At 41.7% G+C, this 27,184-nt stretch overlaps 1 protein-coding gene across 29 annotated transcripts in view; it reads right to left on the reverse strand.

Annotated features, from left to right (window-relative positions):
* Positions 1–27,184, reverse strand: part of TCF4 (transcription factor 4) — a 427,786-nt gene that overhangs the window by 209,832 nt on the left and 190,770 nt on the right. For all 29 annotated transcript variants that reach the window (XR_013232983.1, XM_077346820.1, XM_077346828.1 and 26 more), the window contains one exon: positions 12,336–12,400. Coding sequence is in view for 28 of the 29 variants with exons in the window: in XM_077346820.1 (XP_077202935.1) it covers positions 12,336–12,400 (65 nt within the window). In the remaining variant the exon portion in view is untranslated. The remainder of the gene's footprint in view (positions 1–12,335; positions 12,401–27,184) is intronic.

Genomic DNA, 27,184 nt, shown 5'->3' on the forward strand with positions numbered 1-27,184 from the left:
GCAAGGAGTCCCGACAGGGCCCACGGGCTTTCTCAACTTTTTTACCATTCAGAAACCACTGAAATATTCTTCAAGCTTCAAGAATCCCCAGAAGTAGGACCATCATGCAGAATATGGTAGGGAAGCGTAGCCGTGTACATGCCCACTAGGGGGTCCTCCCCTTCCTGCCCCTCCAGGCCTATCACTGGCCATTTTGGGAGGAGTGGGTGGGTTGACATGACCACATACAGTCATAGCACCCAATAAATGTGTAACAAATTTCAAAAACATATAAAAATTAATTAACTTCCAGGGGAAACCCTCCTAGGGCTGTCAAGAAACCCCAAGGTTTCATGAAACCTTGATTGAGAGTGCCTGGTGTAGGAGTTCCACTGATGTAACAGATGGTAAATGGGACTTAGAATTAGGCTCAAGGTTTAACTCTGGGGGAAAAAAACCTTTATATTTTAAAATCATTATATTAACACTGAAATATGAATTGACAATTAATGAACATCTAAATCTAGTTTCCTGTTCTTCCCACCATCACCGCAGTGCCATTACAGGTGCCTGTCTGAGCACTTTAAATCAGGGATCTCTCTCCAGCTGGGAAACAGCAAGCAGAACTCTAGCTGTTGTATCCTTTTCCTCTTGATTAAAAAAAAAATGCTTGGCCTGGAAGAGGAAAAGAAGGACAGGGAGACAGTGGAGAGGGCAGGCAGCCAGAAGTGATGAGACAAAAGAAAGAAAATGTGTTCAAAATAGCCAAGGTTGGGGGTTTTGTATTTGGCTCTCTAAAGAACTATTTGCATGGGTGCTGGACTACCGTTTTCACTTATGTCTATGTTCAGCTTCAAATTCATTAATAGAAAATTAAAAGTCCATACTTTTTTTTTTAAGTTTCACTTGAGCTGAGATAAATTGGTCATCTTGGTGCAATTATGCTAACTACACCTTGCATCTAGTTTTTGCCACTGTGTTGGTTACTTAATGCATGAATTATAAATCAAACCCCCCATATGTTGTGGCAATATGCTTTTAAAAAAACACACAGAGAAATACCCACATGGATTATATTCAAGAGATATATTCATTTTATTAGACATGATCAGGATTATTTTTCCCAAGATGGTTTTGAAAAGCAAGTGGATGAAAGCTATCCATATTTTTTACCCAAACCATTCTACTGGATAAGATCTGCTTTTCCATGACTTATACCCTCCCCGAAGCCCTTCCAGAATCAAGCTCCTTCTCCTTGTACAGGGGTGGGGGGGAACAGTTAAAGCAGTCTCCAATAAAAATGCAGACAGATGGTAACATTCCATCATTAACTTCAAAACAAAATAAAAACATTAACTTATCCATTGCTGCTAAATATACCAAGGCAAATTCTTTGCTTCTGCTAGACATACATTTCAGCTGCTGAAAAGGCACAACAGCATCCTGCTTTTCTTTTGTTACTAGCTCTTAATATATTTTAAATAAACACCAACAATGTTACTGAAAAAAAAGTTCAAGAGTAAAAAAGAAAAGCAGGAGTTATTGGTGTGATCTGAAAAATGCGGCCTTCCACTTCCACTGCTAAAAGGAAACAAAACAAAAACAGTTCCTCTAGAGCAATTTGAGATATAAATAACTATTAAAACTTTACTCCCCCCCTCTCCTGTAACTGTATAAACAATTAGATATAATAATGTGTAATATAAATATAGAATCACAGAATTGGAAGGAGCCATACAGGCCATCTAGTCCAACCCCCTGCTCAATGCCATGAGCCAGCTGGTCTGGGAGTGGCAATGAATAAACTGAATGAATGAATAAATGAATGAATGAATGAATGAATGAATGAAACGAAACATCTATGATAAGTAGCTGTCCAGCTGGTGTTTAAAGACCACCTGTGAGGGGGAGCTCATCACCTACTTAGACAGTCGATTCCACTGCAGAACTACTGACTGTGTAAACATTTTTTCCTGATATGTAGCCAATACCGTTCTACACATGGTTGAAACCTATTACTGCATGTCCTGTCTTCTGTTGCCAACAGGAACCGCTCTGTGCCCTCCTATAATTAGAGTGCTGGACTGGGACCAGTAATATCTACACCGGACTGTGAGACTTGCTGAGTGATCTTGGGCTAGTCATTCTCTACTTGGTTTGGTCAATAATGAGAAACCGTGGTGTAATTAAGGTAAACATAGTAACCAATTCTAACACTACTACACTAACTACAGTCAGTTTGGGAACCTAAAACCGATATGAAGCTAGTCCACTAACCACAGTTTTAATGTTATATACAAATTCTTAATTTCTCCTTTGTTTTCCTATCAATTCTACATGTAGTCCTGTCCGCAGAATGGCCTGGCAAGACTGCTGTTGCCTTTTGCTAGATCTTGCTTGTGCCAAAGCCTTAGAAACACTATAGACAGTTTCATACTAATCACACCAGTTTCAGGAGGGTCCCCTTCTCTTTGTGCTCACTTTCAATATTCTTCTACAAATTTTCCAGTAAAATCACACATCTACCCCAACTTGGACTTGTGACTGTACTTTGAGATAAAGTCTTTTTAAATTTGCCATGCTAGTGGCTCTGGGTTCTACTGGGCACTAGTACTGCTAGGTTATCTGCACTTTGTATTAATTCTGTTGGGCTTGCAAAAATGCTCCCTTACCTGGCTTGTGATTGAGCTGGCATTGTCATGTCAACACTGCATTCTGCTGGGCAGGTGTACATTGCAATGGTTCTGCTGGGCTTGAAATTGTTCTCTCTCTTCATGGAGCGTCATTTTATGCTACAAGTCAGATCTGTTGATCTGGCGTTGCTACAATGGCACTGGGCTATGCTGGATACTTAGTCTGCTGGAATGGTTTTGCTGGTCTTGCAAAAATGTCCCACCAATGTTCAGTTTCTATTGCATTCTCTGGTTTGAACTTAGTCCTGTTGGGTTTGCACTGCCACAGTGCCACTGGTTCTACTGGACTTGCAAAAATGTTCCCTTTCATTGGAAACAATGAAAGATAGGGCACCTTGTTTGGGGAGCCATAATTTAGACCTTGTAAATCCAATCCTCACAAAACTTGTAGGGTGGTTAGAAGAGAGTGACCCAGAGATTCCCTGAAGGTTTGGTGTCTCTAACTTGCACAGGATCCATTCTATATATTCCTGAAACCTGCACCTATAATTTCCCCAGAAAGAATGTTCCTAAAGGCACCTTTTAGGGAGGTTGTAACTTGGACCCTGTAAATTCAGTGCTCACCAAACATGGAGAGCAAGTAGAGGAGAGCCAGCTGGAGAGCCCCTGGGAAGGTGGTGTCTCTAAGACACTGGGAGATTATTCTACCATGTCATGAATTTCACAGACTGAACTGGTTCATTTAGCCCCCTAAAAGCCTGTGACAGTTCATGGTTCATGGACATATACCACATAATAATTTGTGTTTTCATGTCCATCCCTAACTGCAACAAACTCTTTTTCTGCCCCCACTCTCATTCTCTAAAAGCCACACCACTACTCTCTTCCATGCATCCATATGGGGAAAATGCAGCAACAGTGGAGTCCTGGCCATCTGATCTTACTAGCCTATATTTCATACTGAAAGTGGTTTGTACAAGGAGCATATTTATGGACACTAAGGGAGGGGAAGCTAGAAGGTAGGCAAGTGAAGAAGAAGAAGAAGAAGAAGAAGAAGAAGAAGAAGAAGAAGAAGAAGAAGAAGAAGAAGAAGAAGAAGAAGAAGAAGAAGAAGAAGAAGAAGAAGAAGAAGAAGAAGAAGAAGAAGAAGAAGAAGAAGAAGAAGAAGAAGAAGAAGAAGAAGAAGAAGAAGAAGAAGAAGAAGAAGAAGAAAAAGGAGAAGAGCCCAAGGTCACCCAGCAGGCTGCATGTGACAAAGCCAAGACTTAGTGATCACACACAAACTGGATCTCAATTTCACTAACTAACCACCGCTAAAACAAGCCATGGTTTGGTATTACTCCTATTTCTTGTTTCATAAAAACACAGGCACAAAAAACTGCCAGAAAATGCTGGCAGGGGCTCATGGGAATTGTAGTCCATGGACATCTGGAGGACCACAGGTTGACTACCCCTGCTCTAGAATACTCCCAACTGGACTTATTTCATATTGCACTTGAGTAAAGGTAGAAGCATCTGATGTTGGCGGCTCATGTGGCGATCAATATAAACATAATCAATACGATAATTCCTCAGGACCTTCTGACCTTCCACTACGGGGCAACCCTGCAGGAAGTCCCTTCCGAATTGTTTATGATTAAAATCTCAGATGAGATGACAATGTATTCAGAGCAGGCAGCAATGAATCCCACAGTTGCATGTGCATAAAGCCTTTAGAGCAAAAAAGCAAACCAAAAAGAACAGTAATGGTCCCATTGAATCTTTTTTCAATGGGACCATTATTATGGCCTTTTTTTATTTTCAAGTTCTACACACAGAATGCCTCAAAGAGAATTACAGGTTAAGCTACTGAACAACTGGCAAATGTTACTCCGCAGGGGTCCGTGCTATTCTTGGACTTTAGAAACAGCTGTGTTTATTTTCAGTGACCAGGATATTACTTAGGTAGTGTTTCTTTTTGATTCAATGGGTCACATTTTTTTTCTAGAATATCCCCGTTCTTCTGGTGTTGAATTCCATTGTTTTACTTTTCCTGAAATGGCGACGAGAACAAAGCCCTCTTTGACATTGCGTTCAGATAAGTTGCACCACATCATCAGCTAATTATAATTGTAAACACAATTGGACTTATTTCTGTCCCTTGGCTAAGTGTTGTTCTGGTTCTTAAATCAATGAGATATGCAGCCTTGTCCTGTATATATTCACCCAGAAGTCAATCCTGTAGCAGTCAGCTGGTCTAATTTACAAGTTCAGTGGGCACAGAATCTCAACCCAAATTTAAATTAGTACTCTTATTTGTTTATGAATTATTAAAAATATATATATCTTATGCCCCCTTTCCTACCAGTCAAGAGTTCACAAGGCAGCCAACATGAAATCGTCTGAATTAAAATAAGATTTAGAATTATAACTCAATTAAATGCAAAGCACATAAACAGACAACACCATTAGAGGGGCAGTAATGGTTTTGGGCTACGAAAAGTGTGTATTTCAGTGCATTTGGGGTTGGTGGCAACCAGAAGAAGCTATGAGAAACTTTATCAGGAATGGAAGCAATAATCGTAATCCAGAATATTTATGCAGGTATGCGACCTGTTTTATTTCAGATGCGGCAAGAATGCGACAAAAATAAAATCTGCCCAGCTTTGTTTTCATCTATTCAACCATTCACACTCACAACAATTCATGACATTAAAAATATCACCAAGCAATGGATGGTGGGGAATCATGTGATAGCCTGTGAACCTATACACCTGGAAAAGATTCTCCATTGCCAAAGGGGCATAGGGTAATAGCACACAACCAGCTGCTTGGGGTTTCATATCATTATAACAAGATATTTTAGGTGCTGAGATTATTATTCTAAACTGCCTTGCACCATGAGGAAATAAATGAATGAGACAACCACAGTTTGATTAAGTAACAAACAGCTCACTGCTCAAGCCAAGCTCTGTAAAGTGTTCAGAATGGAAACTCAGCCTTTTGCTGGCATATCACAGCGAGGCACCGGCTTAATTTAAATATACACTGAGCTGGCTTGCCCACCATTCTCCTAGGAAGGCTTCTCATCGTTTGGCCGAAACAGATCTAATCTCCCTAGGAGAAAGCATAGGAAGGAGGATGAGTGGGGACAGCCTTTTCCAACCTTTTGACCATGGAGAACTCTCTGGAATATTTTTCAGGCTTCAAGGAACCTTGGAAGGGGTGCCATGCTCCTTCAGAGAAGTGGACGTGGAAGTGAGATGCGGGAGCAAGCCAATCAATCAATCAATCAAATCAATCAATCAATCAATCAATCAATCAATCAATCAATCAATCAATGATTGACCATTTCCACTGTGGAGAAAGAGACTATGCCTGTAGAGCATCAGGGGAAGTGGGCTACTGAGATGTCTAGTGATGTCAGCGGCCATCTGAACATCTGGGAAAGGCCGTGTAACCTCATGGTTCTCTGGAACCCTGCTTGGGAATCCTTGGGTGGGAGTAATAAAGTTCACTCACAGATTCAGAGTGGGTGAAAATGACCTTTTAAGAAACACTAAACTACCATGTCTTGCATTAAACTACCATAATCTCATACTTATCCCAAATGGCAAACATCCGGAGCTTTTCTAAGGTAGTTGAATGGGGATTGAAATCAGTGTCTGCCATCAAGGTGATTTGCAAATTTGTTCTAATGCAGTAAACCCCCACCCCCTGCCAAATCACTTCATTCTAAACATTCATTTACCCGCATAGTGGATATGCCAGTTTGGATTTGAATATTCTTATAGGAAGTTTGTAAAGTTGGCATGAAAAAAAAAATCAGGCACGTTAAAAACGCCCCACAAGTGATTAATAATTAAATAACATGTTGGATTCTGCATGATCAAGGTATCATCCCCTTCCATGTGGCCACAGAGAAGTACATGTTCTTCTCGAACACACAGCTGGCAAATATGTGATCTGCCCAGAAGCAAAACTTCACCGCTTATTCACTGGATTGGCTGCAATATTTTCACATCCACTATAAAATCTGCTGCACCTAATGTGTATTTCACTCTGTAACACATGGAGAGACAGAGAGAGAGAGAGAGACAGACAGGCAAAAGAGAGCTTTACGAGTTAAAGAATTTGTCTCTGAATTCCTCGGCTTGATTAGATTTAATGTTGTTGCAATGTAACATTTATATGTTTTTATGTGAAGCGAGAAGGAAGGAGATTTGATAACAGGTAAAAAGAAGCTGCCATCGGAACAAGAAGAAACCCACTTATTTGACTAATCAAAAACATAGTTAGCGATCTGTAATGGAAGAGTAAAATGAACTCTCACATCTCAAGAGGTCTGCAATATGATCTTCAAAAAAGGTAGCTTGCCAATTTAATTGAGGTAGTAGTTATTTAATTTTTTTATAGATAGGTATAGCTTTCAATAAAACCACATATGCCTATAATACTGCAATGGCAGATGTGTCTCGATTATTAGAGCTGGACCCTAGGGAATATATACAACGGAACTTGAAATCTGTAAGCAGCTGTTTGGAAGAGGGGGGTGAACTGTTGTAGCACACACACATGTTCCTTAAGTGCAGTAATGTTTCGTTATTTTACTGCAGGTGTATTACAAAGATGAAATTTAATAACTTATTGTATACAATACCAATAAAAACCAAAGAGATTCCATGCCCTGATGTTCATGAATAAAGTACAAATTAGAAGTATGTGTCTACACACATGCATACATGTAGGGCACAGAGAGACAGAGCGCTTTCCCATATTAACGATATGGAACAAAATGAAGGCACGGCATAACCTAGTGATCAGGACAACCACTGACGTACAACACTGAGAACCATGCAAAGGCTAACAAAGGACAGCAAAGGGTGCTGATGAAGTTACTCCTGATCTCATTCAAGATGAAGCACAACTTTTTTTAGGGTCACAGACAAGACTTAGTAAAAGCCTACAAGAGTATGAAGGACGGCAGGAGATGTGTCATTCACCAAGTTAGCTGCCAACTGCAAGAAGAGGTTTCACTAGTCTCAGATGGTTATTTCTGCAGCGATAACCATGTGCTACGTTTATTCCAAACAGAGAGGTAAGTGCTTGCTATAAACTTACTCATGCAGCAAAAGTCCTACGACAGTTTCCTTGGAAAAAGCAGGTGAGGTGTAAGAAGAGATATCTGGAGCAGAAATGTGGCCAGGGAGAGTCAGACAGTCCAAATGATTTCTCCAAGTCACTTTTCTTAAGCCCCCTTTGTCATGCACTGGGCACACTATAGAAAGAACCTAAATAAGCCATTCACACATGCAGAATCACAGTGATCAAAATCAGAGTTGAGAATTCTCCAGCAAGTGTTTTCATGAGCACACACAGACTTCGGCCTTTGTATTCTTCTAACTCAGCCTTTCACAACTTTGAATTGAGAAACCCATGAAAGGTTCTTCAGGACTCAAGAAACCCAGAAGTGGTGCAATCGTGCATATGGTTGGGAATAGGGTTGGGAAGCATAGTTGTGTACACGCCCACCTGGGGCCCCTCCCATCCCTACCCACTCCAGGCCATTGGGGGTCAAGCCAACATGACCATAAATGGTCATATCACCAGATAAATGTTTGACAAATTTTAAAAATATATTAGAAATTAATTAACACCCATCCATTCGGGAAAACCTTCCAGGGCCATCGGAAAATCACTGGGTTTCACAAAACCCAAGTTGAGAAAGCCTGTTCTTTCTGGAAACAAGTGGACAAACTAGAAGGTCACAACAGCTAGAACTTCTACACATGGAAAAGCCACTCTTATTATCTGCATAGCAGACAATCCCAGATATGTTTGTGTCCCATGCACAGTCTGAAGTGATCCAGCTCCATAGTAAACTTGGCATCATCTAGCAATAAGAAATGGGTTGTTACAGTTATGAAACAGGTGTTGAGACCTGACTGAGGCATTATATACAAAAGTAATATTAAAGTGCGCAAAATATAGTAAATGTATAGTTGATCTGTTTTTGTAACTGTTTTAATTGTATTTTAGAGCCTCTTGTGGTGCAGAGTGGTAAGGCAGCCGTCTGAAAGCTCTGCCCATGAGGCTGGGAGTTGGACCCCAGCAGCTGGCTCAAGGTTGACTCAGCCTTCCATCCTTCCGAGGTTGGTAAAATGAGTACCCAGCTTGCTGGGGGGTAAACAGTAATGACTGGGGAAGGCACTGGCAAGCCACCCCGTATTCAGTCTGCCATGAAAACGCTAGAGGGCGTCACCCCAAGGGTCAGACATGACCTGGTGCTTGCACAGGGGATACCTTTACCTTTTAATTGTATTTTATGAATGTTGTAAAATGCCCCAAGATGACAGGTTTGATTGGGCCAGTCATAACACACACACACACACATACATAGGAGAAAGTGAACACAAGGGAGGGGCGAATCCCAGAATGCTAGAAATCATGGTCATTGATGAAGCTGATTACAGGTAGATTCAGAACAGCCCAAAGTGAGCCTATATTCATGCCAAGTTAGATGTTTAGGTGGCCTTTGGCCTTGATTGCTTTACAGGGGAATTAGTCAAATCTATTAAAGATGGGCCTCAAAATGACAGCTAGTCACGCTAGCTAATGGAATGCAAGGGGGTGGCCATGTTGGTCTGTCGTAGCAAAATAAAATGAAAATCCATTGTCAGTTCAAGGGCTAAAAATATTTATTTCAACAATATTTCAATTGTGGGTCACAGCGCACTGTGTCAGATAGATATGTGATGGAAAAATTGTATTAGGAAATTTTATGGGAAAGGCTGGTGGGAAGTCAAGGCAAATGCTGGTGAACAGCAGATGCTGGGGAACAATCAGGGAGAGAGGTTGTCTTCATCTAGAATCATAGAATCATAGAGTTGGAAGGGGCCATACAGGCCATCTAGTTCAACTCCCTGCTCTACGCAGGATCAGCCCCAAGCATCCTAAAGATATCCTGGAGATCTCTCTTAAGCATCTGGCTGGCCAGACTCAATGGACTTTTAGTTGTTCCAGTATGAGCACGCTTGTATTCTGAAAATATGTAATATCTTCAGTTCACAGTTATCCCCCCCCCCTTCTATACAAGGGAGGCCCTTAAAAAACTCACTTTAAAGGACACCAAGAGAAAAAAAATGCTTATGTAGTTGGATCTGGGTTTTTTGGCATTCGTTGGGTACCCCTGCCCTGGCTGAGCCATCTTTTACCCCCATCTTCTTATTATTTGCCTCCTTAAAATATAACCAAGCTTGACCTTACTACTTAGCTAACAGCCTGTTTCCTATATTTTGCAACAGGCGATCACTATTCTTACATTATTTTTTTCCCCTTTGGCCTGCTTCCAGAAATGTACCAAAGGTTAATCAACATTGTTAACAAAAAAATCCCGCTTCAGCCATTTCCTTATTTTGAGGACAATCTGAACTAAATTGGTATCCCAGAAAAGATAATTTCCTCACATATTTGTTTTTAGAGCTACGTGAGGCTGAAAACTGACTGCCCTCCGTGGAAACTTAAAGAGAATACACAAGATGGCAGCTGTCGGTATCCAGTGAGTGCTAGGAAGCCGTCCTGAAATTTGAACAAAATTAATAAGCTGGATACTTCTGAGAAAAGTTTCCAGTGGCTGGCCAAATGAAAGTAATACTGGGGAAGTAAAAGGTAAAGGTAAAGGTATCCCCTGTGCAAGGACCGAGTCATGTCTGACCCTTGGGGTGACGCCCTCTAGAGCTTTCATGGCAGACTCAATACGGGGTGGTTTGCCAGTGCCTTCTGGGGAAGAGAGACATATTAACAAAGATGGAGGGAATTTTGGAAAACGTACAAGTAGTCTGAATGGTCAGTCAGTCAGTCAGTCAGTCAGTCAGTCAGTCAGTCAGTCAGTCAGTCATATTTTATACCGCCCTTCCATACGGCTCTGGGCGGTTTACATAAAACATCATGAAGTAATTACATGGAAGATCGCAACAAATATATATCAATCATAATATAGCATATATAACATATCAACTAGGATATTTCAACACCACAGTTTATATGGCCTCACTCTACAGACATCAGTGGGGAAAGCCAGTTACTGATAAGAGCATGTTCAGACTACGATTAGCTAAAAAGAAAGTCACACGAGACTTCTCGTTGGGGGGGGGGGGGGAGCCTGGCTGAAAATTGCAGTTTGCTCCACCACCACCACGACCTGCAAAAAGGAAACATGTCATCTCCTTCTCCCTCATCCTGAACAACCTCTGCCTTGACCCTACGGAAACTAGATACACAGGGGCAGGCCTTCCACAGGAACCGAAAGCTTTACGCTAGAGACAGAGCACTAAGCTGTTCATTGCCTAAGCTCTCCGCAAACATTTCCACTTGCATTCCAAAAATGTTTCCGTTGCCCTGGAATGGCTGCAAATTCACTTTCCTCTGGAATTCCATTCCCGAAAGGTGGGGGGGGGCAGGGGGAGTGGATGGCACTTGATCACACATGCAGCCGCTTAATTCTGAACTCAGCTATTCTTGTGCCTCATTTCCACAAATCTCTGGCTACGGATCCAGATAGAATTGATGGCATATCTTAGGCTGCAGATTCAAAACTTGAAAAAGCTAACAGATGCAGGAAGGCAATGGAATGCCAGCTCTAAGGATGCATCAATACCATGTGTCCTTTTCAAGGCGAGGTTCTATTTAATTACTTGGACTGTTTATATTTTCCAGGGTTAATTAAGCAAAGTTGCTCAGCGCCCACCCCCCAAATCCCTGATTATTCCCCCAAATTATGAAGGGGCAAAGGCACCTGAAAAGGAATGGAGCAGATCGTCCCCACTGCCACTTCATCAATAAGAGCAATAATATGCCTCTTTTTCCTTGCAGAGTTAAAATCTCTGCAAAGGCTTTAATATTTTTGAAAGGGCTATAATTCTCCAATACTTTTCCAAACTGAGAATTACAGCTTAGGGGGGTGGGAAACACAAACAACGACAGAAAGAGAGGAGGACAAATGAATTTAACTCTCAGAAATGTTTTATTCCTGGGGAAACTAAATTGCAGCATCTTTTTTTTTTTTTAATCGTTTGACTTGAAAAAAGCTTAGCCGTTTGGCTATTGATAGCAATTTTAGACTCTCTGGAGAGTTTAAAGTATGCAAATACAGAGTGTACAGCGGCGCAAACACACACATGCTAACCCTTTGTATTACACTGGCATTTTATTATTTAATTAAACTACTCTTATTTTTCTAGCTCTCGCATGCTTCCCTTGAGACGGTTTTGCTGTTAGCCTGCTGGCCTTGACTTCCAGCCAAAAACAATTCAGAAACAAAAAGGGACAACAAATCATATTTTCACAGACATTTTTATCCCTCAATACAACCCTGTTTTCACACAACATCATACAGATTCTATGAAAACTATAATTTATGGCAATAGCTGTCCAAAAGCAGGGCCTTACACATGCACACACACTATTAAAATTCCTTAAGTTGAGTCTTTATGTGAGAACTGTCATGCTGCAACTGAATTACACTACTCAGAGACAGAGCAATCAATAGCTTACCAACAGGATACTAAGAGATTGACCTAGCTACTAACAGAAAGCTATGTGTTTGTATTGTATGTGTTTGTGGATATCGTTTAATTTTTCTCCAAGTCCAGTTTGTAAACCATGTGGTGCATCCCAGGAAACAATTTTTATCCACAGTCTATCCAATGATTAAGCCTGTTTGTATAATTGTAAGTTGACTCTTACCTGGTGGCAACCCTGTAAATTCGAGTCTCTTCCGTACGACGAATACGAGCCCCTTTCTGTTTTATCTGTTAATAAAAAGCAAAGTATTAGCCCCCATATTTTTTTTCTAAATACTTAGTATAGAAAAAATTATTTTGTATTTTTGGGTAACCATTTATAAATTCACATATACATAATGGTTAAATGATGCTACTCTATGGAGGCATAATGTATAAAAAGAAGAAAAAGCTTATCCTGCAATAATCCTTCCAAAACCCACACAAAAGCATCCAAGTGCCGCCACAAGAAAACCCCAGGATGTATAACAATTCCCATCATGCACTTAGTTCAACGTCATTGGTTGTGGTCACTTCTCTGTCCATCACAAACTCACTGCAGTAGATAGGATGCCAAGTTGAATGAGAAAACCACTTATGCAGGAATGCCATGTACAGTATTGTACAGTATTCATGCACAACTACTAACCATTTCAAAGGGAATGGAGCATGCTGACATTTTGTGGGGCTTGCGCTCTTAAACATTGTAGCTCTTCACCATGATTAAAACGGGAAAACAAACGTGTGATGTCATTTGTGCTTTCCAACAATATAAATGAAACAAGGCTAAGAATTCTCTGTGGAAACAATCAGAACCACCTCTTCATTTTTCATTCCTTTCCTTATTCTTATGATTGTTGCATACATTTATTTTTATTGACACAGTGGGAAGGTCACCAGTGTCATGAACTTACCATAACAAGTACACCTGATTACACTGGATACTCCAGTGAGGTCAGACGTAATCAGAGGCTCTCCAGATGGTAAATTTATTAATTTTCTCAAAGAAACCTTTCAGAAGTCAAATTCTTCATTCCCTTTCCCATTACAATTCCCTAGTGAATGAGTTTATCTTAGAAGTTACACTCCGGAAAGAAAATTTCAGTTCAACATTTCAGCTGCCTCTGGATGCCCTGTGAAATTCTATGCCAGCTCTAAGATAATGACACAGATTCTCTTGTATGCTCTCCACCTCCCTTAAACATGTCAACTGCTCGGCCAACCTACCTTCTGGCCAGAGAGTTTTGTTACTTTACCAAGGAGAGCGATTTTCCAGATGTAAAGATGATTGTAAAACACACCAACAGAGAGAAATTTCACTGGTGAAAAACATGAACACCTAACAGCAGAGTCCAACAAGGAAAACAACGAATAATAATGGGTGTTGAAGCCAGTGAGACAGCAGGAAAGCCATCCAGGTGGTTAAGACTATGATAAGAAACGACAGATTAAGACAGAGTGGCCTAAGGCACATCTGCAATTATTAAAAGTATATAAAATCACTAGAGATGAGATTAAACGGCTTAATATGGAAAGAATCAGTGGAATTACGAGGGTACACAGTTGTAAGTATAAACAATAGCAACTGCACTGGTTACCAGATCAAGTTCAATACTTTTAAGGCCTTTCAGTCTGGGATGCACATACCTGAGGGAATGCCTATCACCTTATGCTCCCTGCAGGGCTCTGTGGGTACTAATTTGTTGGTGGCCTTTTTGGTCCTGGCCCCGACCTGGTGGAATGGGCTCCCAGAAGAGCTGAAGGCCCTTGCAGGAACTTTCATGGCTCTGCAGGGGCTATAAAAAGAAGCTTTTCCACCAGGTCTTTGGTTGAGCCCCTTCCTCAGATTAGAATGAAGGTCAGCACCCCTGGAAATCTATGCCCTGAGGCATTGAGAGAATGGAGGTTGACTTGGGGGGGGGGGGGGGATACAGGCTGAGTTGATTTTCTTGCTGCCAGAGTTTATTATCTTGTAATGTTAATGTTTTTAATATTTTTATTTGATGTGGGGTTTCATTCTCTGAGACTTTTAATGAGATTGGTAGGTAATAAATCTAATAAATAAATTAAATAAATAAGAAGGTAATGGTCAACAGTGAACTTCAAAAAGATAAATTCAACTCGGAAGGTGCAATAAAGTTTTCTGAAATAAAATTCCGAACAGAGTTGCTTGAAGACTCTTGTCTTTTACTGGAGAAATGTGCATACATTTCGATCATTCAGTTCTTTGTCAGGGCAAACAATATTCACTAAAGACAAACATTTCTAGGCATTGACAGAAAATTTATTACAGCTTGCCAGCTGAATTTATAATTGTTGACCATTAGGTTGAACTTTCGTTGTTGTTGCTAATATGGAAAGAGGCAAAAAAGAGGGGGGTGGGGCTATTAGTGATAGGATCTCTTTCATATTTGAGCCATACAAGCTCTATTTGATGGTGATCAAAAATTCTAGTATTTGGGTAATGTAGTGGCCAGTTTTTCCCCCCAGTCAAGCATACAGTAAATCACAATGGCTGGCTATACACTGTACAGTACATTACCTCTGTAAATGAATCATTTAATTAGTATTACTACAAAGACATGCACTTTGCCCTTTTACTTTATTGAATGTTGTTATTAATTTTTTTAGAATATCATCCTCAGTATCGTACATGTACATCTACTGGAAAACGGGGGGGGGACACCCTGTGGTTTTCCCCCCTCTATTTAAGCCCTAAACTAAAGAAGGGAGGTGGGGAAGGAAACTGCCGTTTTCTTTCTAGAGAGAGTGCTTGAACGATAGTTTTCAACACAACAAAAAATATACATTTTGGCCCCGAAGTTAAACACAACAAAAATATGTATCATTTTTGCCCCGTGTAATATACTTGGTGGAATAAAGCTGGGTTTCCATATAGTCGCAGCCCATTTTAGATGGCTTTATATTTAAAAAATTAAGTATACTTGTAAAACAGAGCCTGAAGCTATTTCATAACTCTTTAACATAACCCTCTACATCTTGATTACATGATAACTGCATTCAGCTTCAGCTTCCTGTTTGGAAGTACAGGGTCCGCATTGAGGCGGAACTTCTTGTATTCAAAGTCTTTGGAAAGGAACGCAAGTTGCAAAAAAACACAAGTGTGATATTGCACCCAGAGGCAAGGGAAGAAGTGGGGAAGGCCAAGCTGGCTGGTTAGAAGCAGCTGTATTAGAACTGGCTGAGTCTGCTTCTCTGCTACAAGTACTTAAACCTTGGGCCTGCTGAGAGGAACACGTCGGAAGACTGCTAGCCTGAGAGTCACATTCAAGACCAAGAAGGAAGGTCTACAAACAAACACAAAGGGCAAGTCAGTCACAGCCCTACACATCTTATCTAGTATCATTCACACGCAGAGGTTTTAAGGGGCATGCTACTAACAAACAACAATTTAACAGAAATATTCAGTATATCTGATTTTTTTAAGTAGTAATGACGCTGATCAATCCACTAGAGATTAAACAGGGAAAATAATGATACCGAAAGCAAAAAGGACGTTGTAACCGTCTTCATTCGCTCTGCAACTATAGGGCCAACTTCCTTAAAAGCTATTTGGTGAAGAGAAACAGTAAATTTTAACTTGGGGGGGGGGGCAGGAATAAAGCCAACAAATTCAGTCCACTGCACAAAGAGCTCAGTAAATGAATCCTATTTGCTGTCCGTGGATACCTGTCTGCCCTCCCCGCCTAACTATCATATCACATACAGACTGCCTCATTTTAATTTCAGTTGTTAAAAAATATTTATCCAGATACAAAAATAAACCCACTGCAAATTACAAGTTGTCAGGGTTAAAAATCTACTTCTATTTGTGTGGGGGAGGATAAGAGAACAGCACAGACATGAATCATTCTCAGTAATTTGAGTGTTTCCATGACATCAATGGGCACTCGTCCAGGACTCTGTCGAAGCCTGTGAGGTACCCAAAGAGACACTGCAACCAGCAGGAGATTGACTTTTTTTTTTAAAGGATTATGCTCCTTGTAAAGATTTCATCGGGAGCATCCACTTTTAGCACCAAAAAGATAGCTCAAGAGATCATGAGTGAATACATTTTGTCCTGGGAGTGTAAGCCTTTAACTTTTATTCTCTCTTTATTTTTCTTCCCAAATCCAACCTGAAATATGTCTTTGCTTCCTATTGAGAACAAACAAACAAACAAACCAACAAACCACCAAAAATTCGTAGAAAATTACATACACTTCTACAGCCAACTGCCATTATGGAATTAACATTTGTAATGATATTTCGTTCTATTTTTTTTTTTGTGGGGGGATGTAAAATAAGAAAATATATAACCTGTCTATTGAAAATTAGCTCCACTAAATACGTTGATTTTTCTGCTTAAAATTCACCGAGACATTTGTTTCAGATAATAAAATTTGAAAGAGGGTGGATAACATGCTCGAGGAGGCTCTTTAAATAACTATTTGTGAGCATGCATGAAAACAGGGCTCACCCTGATTCTCTACATTTTGGGACATTATAAAAGTGTTCTCAGGTGCTCGGACCCAGCAGTCTAGAATATGCATTTCTTAAGTCAAGCAGTGTAAATGATTGTTCGTTTTTAAGGAGTTAGGAGATCTATCTTAAAAGAGGGACAATCTACAGCGAAGCGACGTAGAAACTCAATGCATTCACTGCGGAATTTTCGAGACAACCCTCCAGTATACTAGAATGCCGCAGCCGCTGCGGATATTTTTTGGCACAAAAACAGTGGTGGCCGTGCCAAGCCCCATGGCTACAACTACTCAAAAGAGGCATAAGGGTAGCATTAATCGCTCAAGTCTTTTACTGCATGGAGTACTACTGTCCATATTTTAAAAAAAAAACAACCAAATGTATCCATTAGTAATTTTTTTTTGTAAAAACGGGACGTGGAAAAGTATCAGAAACCAACCGTTGTCAAACGTCTGATTAATATTTTCTCAGCAGAAAGGACCACATGCAAATATCATGACAATTGCTCAAACAAAAGATCGGTCTTTACCTGAGATCGTAATTATTGTTTCCCAAGAGAAGCCAATTCTGTGAAGCATGTACGGCCCTTCAGAATGCTTCACTGTATATTATTAGTAGTAATACTATATATATATATATATATATATATATATATATATATATATATATATTACTATTACTATTACTATTACTATATAGTAATAGTAATAGTAATAGTAATAGTAATAGTAATATATATAAATAAAATAAATGGACAGAATGCATACTACCCAAAGTACATACAAAGAAGAACAGATTGAACTGCAAAGATTCTTTTTCATATTCTTGCATCCAAGATGCATAATAAAGAAAGCTTTCTAAACTGAACTCAAATGACTGCTCCCTATGCATTTGCAAGCATTTGAGCTGTACTGTAATAAAAAAGAGAGAAAGAAAAAAGGAAGCAGTCTAGGATTTCCAGTCAATCAATGAAGAAGCCAGTTGCCTTTCCATGGTGCACTTTGAAAAATTAATCAAATTAAGTAGAAAATTTAAGCAACTTCCAAAAGAATAAATGCAAGTCATCCAACTCTCACACATAATTCCCCCCTCCCTTTTCTCTGAAAGATAGGGCACCTTGTGTTTACTCCATCATGGAAAATAACAACACACAGGGCATATTTCCTTTCTGTCTGCTGAGAGAAATGGAAGAGCGGCTATTGTTGCAATGGATTTGGCTTCAGAATTCATGTGATCTTGCATCTTAAATTCTGAGCTGAGCTCAAGCTGCAAAATTCAGATACAATTGCAAATATTCCAAAATTAGCAGCTTTGCTTTTGTTCTAAATGAGGCGATGATGATGGGAGAGGTCGACGAAAAATGGGCGCATTTCAATTCTTAACTTTCTAATTTGAGAACTGCTTCCATCAAGTTCCATTTCTGAGTTCGCTGCCACATTATCATTTCTTCGGCTGAGATCACCTGCTATGTAAAATGATCAAGCAATGTAAAATAAATGTTCATCCAAACAAACAAAAAAACTGAAGCGAAGAGACATCATACTTTTGTGCAGTATCAGCACCTCTATTCTATAGACCTGTCTAGCTAAAGTAGCAGGTCAAGAGACATGCCTGAAAAGGAGAAAAAACCCTGCTCCTTTTGGCCACTGAGTGGTAATCACATTTTTAAAATAGTAGATTCAAACAACCAAGAAATTCTTGCACATGTGCAATTACCTCTCTGATGGCACTAAATCTCTGAATCCCAGAGCCAGGAGGCAATATCAAAAGGTCTTGACCTCTAAGTCCTGTAGTTGGGCCTCCAACAGGAACTGGTAGGCTACTATGTGAGACAGGATGCTGGACTAGATGGACCAATGGTCTGGTCCAGCAGGACTGTTCTTATGTCTTAAATAGCTTTCAGATTCAGCCCTAGGGGAAGGGCAGTATAGAAATATGGAAATAAAAAAAATCAATAAAAGCCAAAATGTTTCCACTGTTGTTATCATCATGTTTTTAGGATTGTACTGCATATGATGTTTTAGTGGTGCCGACTGCAGTCACTCCCCCCAAAATCAACACTAGATAAATATGCAAGAACCATAACCATGGTGTGATGATAAGATTTTTGGATGTCCAAATTAAGCAACTCTTAGATTGAAATTACGTTCTCTTTTAAATCTAACATTAGCTTAATTCTGACATCAAAAATCTTATCTGCAAACCATGGTTACAGCCATTCATGAAACGTCTGTGAACTTGGTCCCTCAGTCCTCCCCTCTTATATGAAAACTCCTTCCTTGCTTTCTTGATTAGGTCTAACTATTAAAGCTGAATGAGATAAACTATGAAATTGCCTACATATCATGCTTTTTAACGGAGGAAGGAAGGAAGGAAGGAAGGGAGGGAGGGAGGGAGGGAGGGAGGGAGGGAGGGAGGGAGGGAGGAAATGAATGATGAGCAATGGTGGTCCACCTCTAAACCATGGTTTAGAAATCAGGTTATATGATCTCTGGATAGAATCACTATGACCGTTTATGCACTGGGAACTTCACTGCCCTAGCTCCCATGCAGGAGAACAAATCGGGGGCAAATGAGGTGTACCAGTCCAAATTCTCCCCCATGTGGGTACAGGAAGAGGTGGGCCAACCTGCCACGACTAAAACTCCAGCCTGCAGCCCGGTATGAAACCTCCAGTGCATAAACGGACAGGATGCATAAATGACAGGACAGACAAAGAAGGTAGCGGGACAACTTTAGTGACACTACAAGAAGTTCAGATACTCCAGAACAGTGGTTCTCAACCTTCCTAATGCTGCGATCCTTTAATACAGTTCCTCCTGTTGTGGTGACCCCAACCATAAAATTATGCAAGTGTTCTTTCACAGAAATTAAACCAAAACTAACCAATGGCGTGAAGATCCATTGTTCATGACTGTATATAAATTGGTTTTTCCCCACAGGTTTCTCAGTTCAGTTCTGCCTCTTGTCCCACCATGCCGATCTCACTCTTCTCTGCTGCTCCAGACAGACGAACGCTCTATCTTGATCTACCCCGCATGGCTATTGTGTGGATGCCATGCCCCCAGCCAAGCTGCTTGCCCTGCCGTGACACATATGAAAAGGACATTCAACCCCCAAAGGGGTCCCGACTGCCTGGTTGAAAACCACTACTCCAGAAGATTAGCAAAATATCAAATAGAAAGTTGTTGTTTTCATGGAATTAAAGTATTTAGTGTATATGCTGACATGCTGTAAAGGTTGATGGTTCCTAAAGTGACCTTACAATGACAGTGCAGTGTGCAATGAACAGTTTAACAGAGCTATCAGAAGGCAAAAGAAATGAAACCCTTAAAGCTTCACTTAATGAAAGGATACTTCTGTAATGGCAGAAAATGTTGTCAAGCCACTGCCAACGTATGGTGACCCAAATGTCTGATTGTCGTGAGAAGTAGTTCTGAGTTTCTAATACTTGCAAACCACACAGTGGGCAGTGCGAATTCTCATGTCAAACCCTAAAACGAAGATTGGTGGGGACTAGCAACATTAATATGTGTAACGCATGAGGAAACAGAATGTCACATAAAACTCCCACAAGGGTTCAAACCTTCTCTCTTGCGGTATGTTTTCTTTAACCTCCCCTAGATCAGCTTAGAATCAGTTGACGCTTGGACAAGTTTTGAAGTCCTAAAGTGAATTGAAACTATAATTTTAAAATTGAAAAATGCTAGACTTTTCTCATATTTCACATATTTCATCCATCCTCTGCAGCCAATCAGCCGTGGCCCCAGCTTGGCGGAATGAGATGCCAAATGAGACCCTGAGCTAAATTTCAAAATGGCATTCTTCCACCAGGTCTTTGGTTGAGGCCAGCCCATGTTAATCTAATTAAAATCTATGGGTCTCCCTCTCTTAATCCCTGTGTTATTCCCTCCACTAATCTAGAATTTGAAAAATATTATGCATTGTCCGTAAAGTGGACTAGGAGGCAAATTGATTACTTAGTGAGCAGGAGCAATGGAGTACTACAAGGTTTTATTAATGTTTAGCTGTGATTTTATAATATGACTAGGGCCAAAGTCATACAACGGTCACTAGGTGAGGGGGTTGGGGTGGAAGAACTCAGTGGATGGCTTCTCCATCTCCCCCCCCCCCACACACAGACCTGGAAAGGCTGTAGGTAGCTGTTAGGGAATTCACTGGCAAGGGTAGCTCTCACATGGCAGGGATCTGCAGCCCCCAAGCCTCAGAGGGAAGTGTTCTCTTCTTCTACACAGCAGCCCCCACTTTTGTAAGGCTGGGGACCACCTGCAGGGCTGGGGGGGGGAGATGGTGACCCAGGCACCATGCATGCGCAGCAGCTCTGTGCTAACGTGCATGTGCAGAGCTGCTGTATATGCACGTTTGCGCCCGCCGGCGTGCCACATCTCCCTCCCCCCCCCCCACAGTGAGTAGCTCGCTGGGCCAAGAGCGAATTGGTCGCCAAAGAGCTTCTTGCTGCAAGGGGGAGAGGATGGCATGGGCAGCGGCCCAGCCTTGATGACCCCCGCTTCTACATTTTATTTTCACAAGTATATGCAGTGTGACACTCCCAGATATTCACCACAGAACTCACACCCTATACTTGAGCCCAAATTACTATTCTACATGACTAATAATCCATACAGAGGTATCTTCGTACCTAACGTGTTCAGAATTTCATGTAAATGGAAAAAAATTGTGGCTACACTAATGAAATCCTAAGGGACACAATGCATACCTTATAAATCTAGGGTCATGAAAATGAAGGAAATGGCCAAAATAAATGAGTGGTCCAGCTAACAAAGCAGTGGTTGATAAAAATGGTGGACTTAAATCCTTGCCCAAATTAGGATTTGCAGGATATGTGTCAACTCCCACCATTAAAAATTACAGGACACTTTAATACAGGTCCTCATGCTGTGGTGACCCCCAACCATAAAATTATGCAAGTGTTCTTTCACAGAAATTAAACTCAAACTGATCAATGGGGTGAAGATCCATTGTTCATGATTATATATAAACTAGTAATCAAGCCCACTGTATAAGTAATACAGTGGGCTCTAGGCACGTACCAGATCGTAGGAGGCCCGTCGGGCGGCGGGGCCTCTCCCGGGCGGCGGTCATTTGGCAGGCAGGGAGTCCCCGGCAGCCGCGCTCGGCGCAACTGCCGGGAGCTCCCTTCCTGGTGGCGTGACGTGGCGTGACGCGGCTGGCGGGCTGACGCGGCTGGCGGGCTGACGCGCCATAGAGGCGGAGGGCAGAGCGGCTCCGCGTCAAGGCGAGGGCGCAGGCGCGGCGGCCATATTGGAAGCAGGCGGACGGAGGCCATGGGCCACGCGGGCAGCTGCGCCGGGATACTCAACAACGGGGTACTGCCGGCTGCGTCAGGCCGCCAGGCAGGGAGCCCTCAGCAGCCACGTGGAGCGCGGCTGCCGGGGACTCCTTCGGGCGGCGGCCTGATGCGGCGAGAGGCGCGAAGCGCCTCTCGCCGTGTCAGGCCGCCGGGCAGGGAGCCCCCGGCACCCGCGCAGAGCGCGGCTGCCGGGGACTCCCTTGCGGCCAGCCGGACGTGTCGGAGCAACTGCGAGCCGCGCTGTGCGCGGCTCGCAGTTGCTGGGGCTGGGAATCGGAGGGACCAATTGGCAGGCGCTGCACGCCTGCCAATTGGTCCCTCCGATTATCTGTCCTGAGGAAGGGTCCTATCCGGACCCTTCCTCATCACGGACACATCCCGCCTTAGGACCCCTTAACGCTTTATATAGTCCGTGGTGCCCGTGGCGCCACGGGCGGTTTAAAGATTGTTTTTTTTTCCTGGGTCTCTCAGTTCAGTTCTGCCTCTTGCCCCACCATGCCGATCTCGCTCTCTTCCGTTGCTCCAGACAGACGAACGCTCTATCTCAATCTACCCTGGCCAAGCTGCTCAGCCTATCGCGACCCCTGTGAAAGGGTCATTCGACACTCAAGGGGGTCCCGACCCCCAGGTTGAGAACCTCTGCCCCAGAGGCTTGTGAACTCTGGGATTACTTACTAGGCAAGAAGTAAACATCTGGGAATCAGGGATTCATTGATATATCACCACATTTCTGTAACAATCCCAAGTTGATGTTCACAAGTTATTTTGGCACTTCATGTCTGAACATTTCCTAACATCCAACATAACGAAAAGCGGGACTGAAAAAAATCCCAGGCATCTGGTCACTAAAACAAACAAACAAAACAACAAAAAGCCTGGTACAATTATGTAAAAATAAAAAAAAACAACCCTACAATTTCCCCCCGGCCCTGTAAAAGGTTTGTGTCTAGATATGTGAATGCCAACAGTAGTCAAGGTTTCCTAAGGGAACAACACCCTCAACAATTACTAAGAACATATATTGTTCCAAGCATAGAGCATTTGGGAGGATTATGGCCTGAAACGGTGCTCAAACAATATGCCGTATCTTATCTTAAAAGAAATATTCAGTAAACTGCTTTGAGTACACTGGACAGAAAACAGTGATGCATTTAAGTAGTGCAGGAACTGAGAACAATACAAATGTAACACACGCCTGTAATTCAATTAAGTGTTTAAACAAAACAAACAAACAAAAATGGTTACTATCCAATGGAATTTAAAGTAATTATATTTCAGGAGTTAAAGAAATCTTATTACCTCTATGATAGACTTCTAAATTCGTTTGTCTCAAAGGAACTGCTTCCCCCCCCCCCATACAAATAAAGCTGAGGTTACCCAGCTCATGGAGAAATGTGTATCTCAGTCTGAATGTCACAAACCAAAGGTCTCTCATTTAACTTTTTACAATTACCTTTCCATTTCAAATACTACTTATATATACCTATATCATGGGTGGCCAAACTATGGCTCTCCAGATGCCCACGGACTACAATTGCCATGAGCCCCTGCCAGCATGGCCAACTGGCCACCTGAAGCCCATCTATCTATCTATCTATCTATCTATCTATCTATCTATCTATCTATCTATCTATCTATCTATCTATCTATCTATCTATCTATCTATCTATCTATCTATCTATCCATCCATCCATCCATCCATCCATCCATCCATCCATCCATCCATCCATCCATCCATCCATCCATCCATCCATCCATCCATCCATCCATCCATCCATCCATCCATCTCCCGCTGCTCTTGGTGAGATTTGTCATGGCTGTCACACTTTCACTTCCCACTTAAAGTCATCTGCAAAGAAGCCACTTAGTATTTGTCATAAGAATCACTGTGTGCTGCACAGCATTCTGGGAGTTATTCTAATCTAGGGGCATACTTCCAGCTCATACAGAGAAACGGACGGACCTGTTGGGTCTTAATGTTGACCCATATGAACTAGGAGGTCAAACTATGACAACTGATACAACTAGTACTGCACAGGAACAATCAGGAAAGGCAGTGAACACTGGAAACCTGAAGGCTATTGCTTAAAACAAACAAAAATAAACCCACTTTTTTTGGGGGGGGGTGATTGGATATTCTTAATTGGGTGGGGGTGATTTGATATTCTTAATCATGATTGGACAGCTTAACGAACACCAGTCTATTGATATTTACTACGACAACAATGAATTACTCTTACAACTAATAATAGAACACGCTTTCTCCACCCATTTCTCAAAAGCAAATATAGAGTCTAAGCAGCTCTAGGTCCGGCCTACTCTGAAGGATTTCCTGGAGGCCCTATGCCTTCAGTTTTACGGGGTCTTTAATTGCACAGTATGGAGTGTAATATTCCATGAAACCATTGGACTACCCAGCTCGGCCTTACCTAGCCTGGCAGGAACAATGAGATACTACGCAATTCATCAAGAAGGCTCAAATTAGCATTATCCAGCAGAGGGCATCCATAGTCTAATAAGACAGTTGAGGGCTGGTTCTTCCTGTTAGCACAGGTATGCAAAATGTGGAAATCCCCAACTTCAGCAAATAGCATCATTTTGGGTCCATTGTGGGGAAACTGTAAAATTGTCACTACTTCAGACAAAACTTAGGTTGCTTATTTTCACAGTGGAATTGATTGCATTCCAGTGGCACACTCATTATTAACAATCTACTTCAGCCAGCCAACAAAGATTGCTTAAATAAGGAACTTTTTTCTATATTCTCCAAGGCAGTTCACATTAAACCTTTTATTGTTATTTTACCGTTCTTTTTGTTATTTATCACTGGGCAAGATGATAATTTTTAGCTGGTGTAACAGGAAAAAAAGCCCCAATGTACTACATTATACACCTTTGGCTTATAGGATTGGCATTAAAAATATATGCATTTGTCAATCATTGAAAACAAACTAGGGAGAGATTTTTCTTTGTGCCACTGAACAGGTCGCTAGCGTTGGCGGCCCCTGGCTGAAGGGGATACAGGGATCATCCGCTCAATGCAAACTGCAGCTATTCCTCAACTGCACCAATATTTCAAGGTTGCATCATGAGCTAAAGCCATCACTGCCCTGCAGAAACGCTTAGAGCAGTGGTCCCCAACCCCTGGTCCGGGGACCGGTACCGGTCCGTAGATTAGTCGGTACCAGGACGCAGCTCCTCCTTGTTCTCCCCGGCTGCTGCCTCGTCGGCTGCCCTGCCACTATGCCGCCGGCTCACCTTTGATGCTCTCTAGCGGCCGCCATGTCTAGGGCTCCAGTGCCCCCCAGACTACCCCTCCGGGCCTCAGTAAAATTGTCAAGTGTTGACCAGTCCCTGGTGATAAAAAGGTTGGGGACCACTAGCTTAGAGTGTTCCAAGTTCAGTGGATCCATTTGGGCAAAACTGGAAATGTACTACAGGTGAGTCCCAGCAGAAATTCCACCTTTCCGTTGGCCACAATAGACTTCAGAAGCCCTGTACAAATTTTGCACGAGGTGGAATTTTTTGAATGCACAAATTCCGCTCGTCTCAGCCCGCTTGCTTCATTTTTGCATTGCATGCTGACCAAAATCTTCTGTATGGGTACCAAAGCAGTTTTGCATTCTATACACCACCTCATAAACCCTCGGTGTGTTAGATATGCCAAGCAGACATAGTAGTCTGTCTTTTCTCGTAGAACACACACCTACCCACACAGAACATATAATTTTTTTTAGTAATCTTGTGAGACACTAACTTAATTAGGAGACTAAACACATGGTCATGGGACTTCCCATGTCAGCCCATGCAAAACTCCGCTGAAAGAAGAAGAGGTTGTACAACAGCAAGGATCAATGGAATGAGCCCAAGATCTACAAAACAGGCTGCTTAGGTTACATGTAGGTCACAGTAAATAATATTCATTGCTTGGCCAATGTGAGCTGCAATGTTGCTGCATAAGTTGAAATGACAAGCTTTTATTATTCCTAAGCACTTGATTTCTGAAACATTTGCACAATCTGTTAAGTCCAGACAAATTTAAATGGTTCTGACATGCAGCCTGCTAGGGTCAGTGACAAGGATAATGCCTCTGTTCGCGGGTAAAATTTTGTGGCATATAGGTCACTCTCTTAAGGGGAATCAACTGTGTGTCTCTTCTTTGCGTTTCCACCACAATCCTTCATCCTGCAGCCTGGAGCTGAGAGTGAAATGCAAGAAAGGAGTCGAGCGCTCAAAGCAAAAATCTGCTTCCAGGACAATCCATTATATCTGACAAGTTAAATGTTCCATGGTAGACCATATGGCATCAGAGCAGGGCCGACGATAGAAGAGGGAAACTCGGCAAATGCATCACAATTAAGGAGTTTTGACTATCAACTAGACTTCGATTTGCTTTATTCTTAATAATATTTTCAATTGTAGGAGCCACACAGAAATAGCCTTAATTGGGCCTTTCTTGCTCGAAGTTCACCAAGAAGCCATTTTCCTTAATTTTATGGCCATTGCTGTTAAGAACAATGATTTCTATTCATGCACTTTTCTATATCTGCTACACTACACACAGACACACACACACAAATGTTATGTCTACTTGTGGCAAAGGCTGTTATACACAGAGAATCAAGAATCAAGAAACATTTAAGATTAGCTAGGACATTTTTGCCAGGGATGTCATCAGTCCTGCTTAAACACTATGGGGGGGAACATTTCCTTGATAGATTCAAGTAGGTAGCCATGTTGGTCTGAAGTAGCACAACAAAATCAAGAGTCCAGTAGCACCTTTAAGACCAACAAAGATTCATTCAGGGTGTGAGCTTTCGAGTGCAAGCACTCTTCCTCAGACTATGAACTACCAACATGATATCATTTCCTTGATAACTCTGACTTCTTATTCTTATGGTCCTGTGGTCCGCAGGTTAGAGCACCTGAGCTAGCTGGCAACTCACAGCTTGCTCTTCCCCTTCAAATCTAGAATGTTTGCATACATTCCATAATTTTGAAACTATTGCAGCCTTTCTCACTGAGATTCATGGTGGATTCCAAAGCGTAAATCAAGTACAATCAACAGGATGGGACAATGAGCAACTGCATAGGTTTTGGTTAGCCAACTGTTTAGCCAATGGCACGTCACAAGAACACTGTTTATCATACTACCCAGAGACAACAGAAAACAAATAGTTAAGTCATTTCCTAGTTGG

This window comes from Paroedura picta, chromosome 7, assembly GCF_049243985.1.
Source record: "Paroedura picta isolate Pp20150507F chromosome 7, Ppicta_v3.0, whole genome shotgun sequence".
Taxonomy (NCBI): domain Eukaryota; kingdom Metazoa; phylum Chordata; class Lepidosauria; order Squamata; family Gekkonidae; genus Paroedura; species Paroedura picta.